The sequence below is a fragment of the Heliangelus exortis genome, chromosome 19 (genome assembly GCF_036169615.1).
Source record: "Heliangelus exortis chromosome 19, bHelExo1.hap1, whole genome shotgun sequence".
NCBI classification, from domain to species: domain Eukaryota; kingdom Metazoa; phylum Chordata; class Aves; order Apodiformes; family Trochilidae; genus Heliangelus; species Heliangelus exortis.
In genome coordinates, this window is record NC_092440.1 from 285,451 (window position 1) to 295,181 (window position 9,731).

Sequence of the window (9,731 nt, forward strand, 5' to 3'; positions counted from 1 at the left end):
CGGGCTCCATCCTCCCCCCCCCCCCCCCCCCGCATCACCACCGGAGGTGGGGTGCGGGGAGGATGCGGAGGGGGTGGGGGGGGATGTGCGTGTCACCCCCCCGCTGTGTCACATGCCCCCCGTGCTGGGGAGATGGGGGGCTGGGCACTGTGGCTGTCCCCGTGTCGCTGTCCCCGTCCCGTCCCCCCCCCATCCGCCTTGTCCCGATCCCCGCCCCCCCCCGCCCCCGCTCCCGTCCCGGCCCTTTCTGGGCCGCCTCCAACTTCCCGGCCGGGGCGCGGCGGCGCCGATCCCGGTCCCTGCTCCCGGTCCCGTTCTTTCCCTCCCTTCCTTTCCCCCCTTTTCCCCCTCCCTCCCTCCTTCCCCAACCCCGAATGGCTGCGGGGGCTGCGCGGGGCCGGGCGGCGGAGGGTCCCCCCCTCCCCCTGTGCTCAGGGCCCCCTCCCCGGTGCTCAGGGCCCCCCCCGGGCGCACGGCGCGGCCCGGCCCGGCGGTAGCGAAGCGCGGAGCCGGCGGTGAGTGAGGAGGGAGTGGGGGGGGGGGGTATGGGAGGAGGAAGAGGGGGGGGATGTGATGTGTGTGTGTGTGTCCGTATGCCCCCCCCCGTCCGTGTCGTGTGTATCCCCCCCGCACAAGTCGGCATCTGCCTCGCAGGTGCTGCCCCTCTGCGCAGACAGACAGAGGGACAGACCGCCCCGGGGGGAGGGGGGCGGGAGATGCATAGGTGACACCCCCCAGCAACAGACCCCCCCTCAGCAACAGACCCCCCCTCAGCAACGGACCCCCCCCTCAGCAGCAGACCCCCCCAGCAGCAGACACCCCTCCCCAGCAAGACCCCCCCAGTAATAGAGCCCCCTCCTCCAAGCAACAGACTTCCCCCCACAAAGCAACAGACCCCCCCCTCAGGTACAGACCCCCCCCGCAGCAACAGGCTCCATCCCCAGCAACAGATCCCTCCCCTAGCAGCAGACACCCCCCTCCCAGGGGAAGGAGACCCCTGGGTACAGATACCCCCCCCCAAACAGGGACACCCCCCCGAGGGATGGGGACCCTCCCCTAGAAGCAGGGGGAAACACCCCCCCCAGGGAAGGGACCCCCTCAGGGGATTGGGTGGGGGCTTCAGGGGGGGAGCTGTCTCCTGGACCCTGGGTGTCACCAGGATGCCGCCCCCCCCCCCTCCCAGGGCGGTGACACCCACCATGACTGGGCAGCTCTGGGGGGGGGGGAGGGGGGGGTTCCTCTCTGCTGCTGCTCCACAGTGGGACCTGGGGGGGGGGGGAGGTGACTCCATCACCCTGGGGGGTGGGACAGAAAGGGGACATGGGTTGGGGACATGGGGGTGGGGGGAGCAGAGTGGGGACACACACACAGGGGGGGCAGCCGGTGCTGCTGGACCTGGAAAAGATGCTGGTGACCCCCCAGCCCGTGGGAAGGGGGTTGGGGAAACTGAGGCACGGAGGGGGCAGGGGGACACCCCAAGCTCTACTGGGGTGGTAGGGGTAGGGTTGGAGGGGAGGGGTGCTCCTAAGGGTGCCTGTTGAACACCCCTTCCCACCCCTCCTCCAGCTCACCATGGCTGACCCCAGCCACATCCAATCGGCCGCTTCCAAGAGCATCCGTCCCTTCCGCTCCAGCGAGGAATACCTGGAGGCCATGAAGGAGGACCTGGCCGAGTGGTTCAACACCCTCTACGACCTGGATATCCAGGTGGAAAACTTCTTGGAGAGCCTGGAGACGGGTTGTCACCTCTGCCGCCACGCCAACAACGTCAACCGCATCGCCCTGGAATTCCAGCAGCAGCACCCAGAGGTGGCCACCCGCACCCGTGTCCCACAGAACGAGGTCACCTTCCAGGCCAAGAACGTGGCACCTGGCTCCTTCGTTGCCCGGGATAACGTCTCCAACTTCATCCGGTGGTGCCGGCGGGACCTTGGAATCCAGGATGTCCTCATGTTCGAGACCAACGACTTGGTGCTGAGGAAGAATGAGAAGAACTTTGTCCTCTGCTTGTTGGAGGTGGCCCGGAGGGGCTCCAAGTTTGGCATGCTGGCTCCCATGCTGATCCAGATGGAGGAGGAAATCGAGGAGGAGATGAGGGATCAAATGGGTTACGGGGTGCTGGGCACACCCCGGGAGAACCGGAACCCCCAGGAGCCCACCTACCCTGGCAGGACCCAGCCCATGGCCCTCTGTGATCTGAAGAACCTGGATGAGCTGGTGAGATGGGTGCTCCTGGGAGGGTCCTGGCTGTCCACTCAAGAGGGTGATGCTCTATGGTCCATGGGAGGGGCTCTCTGTCCTGCCAGTGGGGTGCTCTATGGTCTCTGGGGCCTCGCTGGCCACCCAATTGGGTTGGCTGAAGCCTTTCACCCACCCACCCACCCAACCAGGCTCTTGGTGGTCATGGGAGGTCCCTCTGGCCACCCAACCAGGCTCTTGGTGGTCATGGGAGGTCCCTCTGGCCACCCAACCAGGCTCTTGGTGGTCATGGGAGGTCCCTCTGGCCACCCAACCAGGCTCTTGGTGGCCATGGGAGGTCCCCTCTGGCCACCCAACCAGGTTCTTGGTGGCCATGGGAGGTCCTCAGCTGTCCTGCCAAGCCCCTGTGCCCCACGGAGCCTTCTGATGGATTATTTTGGTGGCCATGGCTGAACTCACAGAGGGGGCACTTGTGTCTCCCCCTGACCCCAGTGGTGCCACCACCAAACCTTCTCCTGCCCGGATCAGCCTCCTGGGCTGGTGTCCCCAGATGGCCATGGGGACATTCCGGCTGCGACTGGGGGGGGGGGGTTGAGAAGGTTTGGGGTGAGGAGGGAGAGGGGGGTGGGGTCCCTCCAAAGCCCGGAGTGCAGGGACGCCCCCACCCCCCAGGGGCCCGCAGGGTCAGGGGGGATTAAATCCGGGATGGGTGCGGGATCCATCCCGCACGCGAGGCAGCGGATTAAACCGGGAAAAGGGGCGGGAGGGGGGGGCCATGATGTGGGGTGGGGACAGGGGGCCTCTGCCTTCCCTAAGCTCCAAGCCGGTGTTTAATTGAAACCCCAATTGCTCGGAAAGTCCCGCAGCCGCCGCCATACTGGGGAGAGGAGGAGGGGGATGGGGGGAGCATCCTGCCCACCCCCCTCACCCTGTACCGCTGCGAAAGAGGGGAGCCCCCCCCAACACACACCCTCGTTGCCCATCCCCTCCCGCCTCAAGCCCCCCGCTGCCAACCCCGGCTGCATTTTTCCGGGCTGCGTAATTCCTCTGCATCGGCTTTTATGGGCAGCGCTGGAGCCGGGGAGGAGCCTGAAGGAAAAGAGCGGGGGGGGGGGCAAGGGGAGGGGGAGGCTGGATCCGGCTCGCCTGGGGCCCGCGTCCCCCCCCCAAGGTAGCAGCAGGGTCAGGACCCCACCCTCACTACCCCTTTCCCCGTGCCTCAGTTTCCCCACTTGGTGAAGAGGCAGAAGCGTGACAAAAAAGAACAAAAAAGAGAAGAATTATTAAACAGAACCGCACCAATTTGAAGGGGAGGGGGTGTGTGTGGGGGGTGCGTGTGTCTATGTCTCCCCCCCCCGCACACACACACACACACCCCCCACACCAGGGCAGGATGCGGCCGCGTCCCCACGTCCCCCCGTGGCTCCCTGCCTAATCCCTGACGTCAGCCCCGGATCCTGCAGGCAGCTGGCAGGCAGCACTGCCCCCCCCAACCCAGCCCCCGGGCCCCATAGGAGGGCGCTAAGAAAGGGGGAACCCCCCTGGTTTGGGGTGAGCAAGGGCTGGGGGGGTTGGGAGGGTTCCTCCTCCCTCTGACCCCCCCCATGGATGTAATGAGTTGTGCCTGTGCTCAGACTGCTCGGGGGGGAGGCTGTGGGGAGCTCACCCCTCCCTATTCCCCCCCTGCTCTTCCTCATTGTCCCAGTTGTCCCCCCTTACCCCTCCAGTTCCCACCACCCTGGGGGGGGCTCCCCCACTTCCAACCCCCTCCCTGTGGTGTCTGTACAGCCCCCCTGCCTGCACCCAGCTCTAGGGTTGGGCCTGCAGGTGGGGGGCTGACCCTGACCCCACCCCCCACACCCCCTCACCTCTGCCTGTAGGTCCGGGAGATCCTGGGGTGCTGCTCCTGCCCCTCCCAGTTCCCCATGGTCAAAGTCTCCGAGGGCAAGTACAAAGTGGGGGACTCCAGCACCCTCATCTTTGTCCGGGTAAGAGCCACCACCACCACCACCATGTCCCTCATCCTGTCCCTACCCCAGGACAGCCCCCCCCCCCCACCCCCCCCCGACTCCTTGGGGTGACCAAACCCCCAGTGGGATGGGGACAATCAGCTGAGTTCAGTCCCCAGGGGCTTGTTTCAAACCCCACCCTGCCCCCCCTCCCCCCACCTCTGGAAGAAGGGGACCCTCTGGGGGGATGGGATGGGTGGTGTCAGGGTGACAGCAGGGTGACAGCAGGGTGACAGCAGGGTGACAGCAGGGTGTTGGCAGGTGCTGAGGAGCCATGTCATGGTGCGTGTTGGTGGCGGTTGGGACACACTGGAACATTACCTGGACAAGCACGACCCGTGCCGCTGCTCCTCCCTCTGTGAGTGGCCCCAGAGACACCCCCCACAATGTCCCCATCACCCCACAGTGTCCCCGTTACTTCCTGATGTCCCCAACCCCCATTGTCCCCATCACCCCAATTGTCCCCATCAGTCCCCAATATCCCCATCACCCCTCAATGTCCCCATCACCATTGTCCCCATCACCCCCATTTTCCCCATCACCCCTCATTCCTCCCCTCATTCTTGTCCCCATCACACCCCATCCCCCTCAGTGCCCCTCCACTGTCCCCATTACCCCATTCCCCTCCCCCCAGTATCCCTTCGCACCCATCCCGTCCCATCCTCCCCACACCCCCCAACCCATTTCCCCTCTCCCGGGGGGTCAAATAACCCCCAAAATCATTAACCCCCACCCTGGGAAACGTGAGGGGGGGGGTGGGGGGGACTGAAGGGAGGGGGTGATGATGCCCCCCCTCTCCCCTTTCCCCTGACACTCCCCCTCCCCAAATTTCCAGCTCACCGCCTGCCCCAGCCCCGCCTTTCGGGCTTCCCCCCACCACCCCGCATCTCCAGCCCCAGCACCCCCCGTCGCCTCCGCCCAGGCGTGGGGGGTTTGGATGGAGGTCACAGCCGCTCAGAGCGGGGGGGGGGTCACCCGGGCAGCCCCAAGCCCCCCAAGAGGGAGGGGCTGCCCCCCCCCCGGGGAAGCCCATCAAGGAGCCCCGCAGAGCCGCGGGCAGCAGGAGCCATCAGGTAGGGTACCCATGGGTGCTGGGGGGTGTATGGGGGGGACGACACCTTGATACACAGACACACACACACCCCCTCCCCAAAAACACGTGTGCGGGAGGGGAGGGGTCTGGTGTGGCCACGCCTCCTTAGGGATGATTGATGGGGAGGGAAAAGGAGGACGGGGGGCATGGGGGGAACTGGGGGGACAGTGGGGGTGATGGGGACAATCGTAGTGATGGGGATATTGGGAGTGATGGGGACACTGGGGGTGATGGGGACAATGGAGGGGATGGGGACAATGAGGGATGACAGGGACAATGGTAATAGGGATGATGGGAAAATAGGGGGGACAATAGGGGTGATGGAATGGGGGGCAGTAAGGTAATGGGGGGTGATCTGATGGGGGAGGTAAAATAGGGGATAATGGGGCAATGGGGTTGGTGGGAGCAATGGGGACTATGGGGGAGAGTGGGGGGACAGTAGGAAGGTGGGGAATGTTAGGGGACAGTTGAGGAAATGGGAGCAATAGGGCTGATGGGGTAATGGGGGGAAGGAGGGAACAATAAGGGGGAATGAGGGGGCAGTGGGGGGACTATAGGGGTGAATGGGGGCCAATGGAGGGACAATGTGGGCAGTGGAGGACAACTGGGGACAGTGGGGGGCAATGGGGCAGTGAGGGAATGGGACTCTAGGGAATGGGGATGGGGGGGATGGGGGAGCAATGGGGACAATGGGAGACAAGTGGGGAACAATTAGGGAATGGAGGGCAATGGGGGTGCAAGGTGATGGGCACGATAGGGGCGATTGGGGGATGATGGAGGTGATGAGAGCAATGGGGGGACAGTGTGAACAATGAGGGGGGTGTGGTGTGGAGAGACAATGGGGGTGCAAGGAGGGAAATGGGGAGGACAATGGGGGGGTGCAGGAGGGGGTGCAGTGAGGCTCCTGGGAAAGATTGGGGGGGTTCAATGGAGTGATGCAATGAGGGGATGCTCTGGGTGGGGGGGGGGGGTGGGGGGGATGCCATGCTGGGTGTATTGGGGTGCTCACTGCCCCCTCACCCCCCCCTTCTTGTCGCCCCCCCAGGTCCCGTGAGCCCCCTCCCTCCCGTGCCCGCCGCTGCTCGGGTGACAGTGACTCCTCAGCCTCCTCAGCCCATAGCTGTCCCCCGGCTCCTCGGGACCCCAACCGGGGGGTCCCCGGGCCCCCGCCACGCCACGCCACCCCCTCCCCGACACCCCCAGAGGAACGGGGCCGCTCACGGGTCCCCAATGGGCCCCGCGGCCGTGCCCAACCCCGCGCCCGCAGCCAGGGCCACCCAGACCCCCACCCTCTGCTCCTCATCAGCCGCCGGCGGGACGGGCACCACTCCTGGGCACGGGCAGAGCCCCCCGGCAGCCCTGTCCCCAGCAGGACCCCTGCCCCCCGACGCTGCTCCCTGGGGGAACCCACGGGGACACGAGGAGAGGAGCCCCGGAGAGCTGGAACCCCCCAGGGGGGTGGAACACCCCGTGGTGTTGAGGTCTCCCATGGTAGTGGAAACTCCCACGGTGGTGGAATTTCCCATGGGTTTGGGATCTCCCGTGGTAGTGGGACTCTCCATGGTGGTGGGACCTCCCATGGGTTTGGGATCTCCCATGGCAGTGGGACCCTCCATGGTGGTGATGTGGCCGCAGAGGAGTCCCTGGAGCAGGAGCTGGAGGAGCTGGGCCGGCGGCTGCGGGTGCCACTGAACCTGGAACCTGGGCAGGAGCAGCAGCTCTTCCGCCGGCTGGAGGAGGAATTCTTGGCCAACACACGGATGATGGAGGAGCTGGAAGATGGGGAGACTCCCCCCGTGCCTCCTCCGCCTCCCCCTGCTGCTGTTGACTCAGCTTACTGCTCCTCCAGCTCCTCCTCCTCCTCCCTCAACATTTTTGGGAAGGACGGACGCCGCAGCGGGAACGGGGCTGGACCCCCTCTGCCCCCCCTCACCCCCGAGATGGGGGATGTGGGGCTACGGGCAGCCCTTTCCAGCTCCTCTGACGAGAGCAGCTGCTTCCCCACCTCCTGGGACCCCCGGGAATCCCGGGGGTGCCCCGAATCTGACACAGATTGGGTGCTGGGAGAGGAGGAAGTGCCGGAGGACCCCCCCGCCATGGTTAGGGTCCCCCCTCAGCCTCTTCCTTCCCTCTCCTCTGTGTCCCCACGCCTGCTCCGGGCCAAACCCCGCTTGGACACTCAGCCCCACAAGAAGCCCTCCCGGATCCCCACCCCTCGGGGTTATGGGGGTGTCCCCCAGCCCCCTGGCAGCCCCAAGACCTGGGGGGCTCTGCAGAGCGTCCTCTCCTCCTTCCTGGAGCCACCCTGGGTCCCACGGGAGCAAGAGGGGCTGGAGGAGGATGCATGGCCATGAGAATCCCAACTTGGTGGCCATGGGCAGGATGGGGAGAAGTGTGTTTCCTTCCCCCCCTCCCCCCCCTCCCAGCATCCCCCTGGGGACATCGTGGAGATGCTGCTGCTGGTGGCATCTACATGGGGAAGCCACGAGGGAATCCATGGCTGTGGAGCCAGGAATGCAGGAACCAGGACTCCTCCACTCCCTGACTGGTGGCAGCTGGGGTCAGGTCCTGCAAGGAGCCTCCAGCCCCAGCCAGGCACAAAAAGCCCCAGGGATGTCCCTGGTCCCATGGAGAGCAGCTCCATGGGGGCACCACGGGATGGCCACGCTGGTGGCCAGAGCAGGGAGCTGTGTCCTGGCTCCCTGGGAAGAGGGCTGGAGAGCAGCCAGCTCAGCTCTTCTCATCCTTGCCTTCTCCCATCTTCTCATCATCCTCTCTTCCTATCATCTTTCCATGTAATCTTCTTCTTGTGCTTTGGTTCCTGTTCTCGGCCTGCTTGTCATCTCCATGTCCTTTTCTCTACTTTTCTGGGTTTTCTTTTGTTTGTTTTTTTTCTTTCTCTCCTCCTTTTTCCCAGGTTGCCCCCAGAAGCTGTGGCTGCCCCATCCCTGGCAGTGTTGAAGGTTGGATGGGGCTTGGAGAGACCTGGGCTGGTGGGAGGTGTCCCTGACCATGGCAGGGGGGTTGGGATTCAACAATCTTTAAGGGCCCTTCCCACCCAAACCATTCCATGATTCTTCTCTACACATCAGAGATGACTTGGGGACGTGCAGCTTTTTGTCACAACCTGTATTTTAGGGGGGGTGTCACTTGTTCAGCCCCCAGCTGTCTGTAGCACGTTGCTGACCCCAAGGGGGGGCAGGGGCTGTGCCTGGAGCCCCTGACTTCAGCCTCCACCCCTCCACAAGCCCCCAAACCAGTAAAGACCAGTAAGAGCTGAACCCACCATGTCCACTTCTCTGTGCTTGAGGGAGGTGGACAAAACCTTCAGGGGGTGCTGGGACCTGCCAAGGGGGTGACAGAGGGGAAGACGGTGAAACACCCAAGACCCCCCTCTGACCCCCACGGAGAAGGGGGGGGGGGAGGGGGGAATGAGGAAGTTGGGAAGAACCCAACCCTCGGGGGCCCCTCATGGTCCCCAAAGCCCTTGGAACATCTCCATGAACCTTCACAAGCCCCATGGTGCTGGGTAGGCACCCCCACTGGTGGTGGCCCTTCCCCTGTCACCTGGGGGTCCCCAAGCAGGGTGGTCCCCTCCATCACCCCAAGGAACAGGGCTGGTGTCCCACTGGGTGTCCTGGAGCTGTCCTGCTGGGGGCTGTGGCCAGAGCTGTCACCCCACAGGGACCCTCTGCATGCTCCTGGAGACCCCAAACCTAGGAGGGGTTGGGACAGGGACCCCCCTGGCCCTGGTAGGACCAAAGAGTTCCATCTTGTCCATTCTGTTCTCAGGAAGTCCTTGGGTCCATCCTGTCTCCAGGAGTCCTTGTGTCCCCTGGCCCTGTGCCCAGGAAATGTGCTGAGCCAGAGGCCATGGCCACCAACCCTGGAGAGGGACAATGCTTCAAGGAAGGTGACAGCACCCTGCTTCCCCAGGGAGCACCCAGCTGGGGGGAAACAAACCCTGCAAGCCCCTGGGAGATGTCACCTTTATTCACCATGTGAAGATACACCAAATTTCTAGTTTATATATTAGATATTTCCATTTCGGGGCGACCCGTGGCTTGGTTTGGGGGGCAGGGGGACAGGGACAAAGGAGCAGTGTCACCACAGGGAAGGGTGACGTGGTCCCTTCAGCACCCACAGGTGCCAGGGGGAGGAGGAGAAGGAGGTGTGGGGTTGGGGTGATGCTCAGAGCCCTCCAGGCTGGGCTGGAGGGGGCAGGCAGAGGGAAAAGCCCTTTTTTTAGGTTTGTTTTTTTTTTCTGCACACAGATTCTGATTGGAGACCCAATGGGAGGCTGAGGGAGTGCCCCCCCCCCCTGGCCCCCCCCAAAGCAGGGCCAGTCCCAAGGAGAAGCCAAAAGCCCCTTCCCCACCCACTCCTGGGGATCCCAGGGGGGGAACAGCCAGCCCCCTCACCCCAGGGTG

At 64.6% G+C, this 9,731-nt stretch overlaps 1 protein-coding gene across 1 annotated transcript; it reads left to right on the top strand.

Moving 5' to 3' along the window:
* The first annotated feature begins 56 nt into the window (after positions 1 to 56).
* GAS2L1 (growth arrest specific 2 like 1) lies at positions 57 to 9,331 on the top strand. Its single transcript, XM_071763451.1, has 6 exons — positions 57 to 515; positions 1,567 to 2,217; positions 4,080 to 4,187; positions 4,470 to 4,566; positions 5,044 to 5,281; positions 6,347 to 9,331. The coding sequence occupies exons 2-6, from the start codon at positions 1,573 to 1,575 to the stop codon at positions 7,653 to 7,655; spliced, it is 2,397 nt and encodes a 798-aa protein (XP_071619552.1). The 5' UTR covers positions 57 to 515; positions 1,567 to 1,572; the 3' UTR covers positions 7,656 to 9,331.
* Positions 9,332 to 9,731: the final 400 nt, after the last annotated feature.

What these genes read in the sequence shown, in the direction of transcription:
- GAS2L1 (XM_071763451.1), top strand. Translation starts at nt 1,573, where the DNA reads ATGGCTGACCCCAGCCACATCCAATCGGCCGCTTCCAAGAGCATCCGT. An exon ending in TGAAGAACCTGGATGAGCTG is followed by an intron (nt 2,218 to 4,079) that starts GTGAGATGGGTG and finishes CTCTGCCTGTAG; the next exon opens with GTCCGGGAGATCCTGGGGTG. An exon ending in GCACCCTCATCTTTGTCCGG is followed by an intron (nt 4,188 to 4,469) that starts GTAAGAGCCACC and finishes GGGTGTTGGCAG; the next exon opens with GTGCTGAGGAGCCATGTCAT.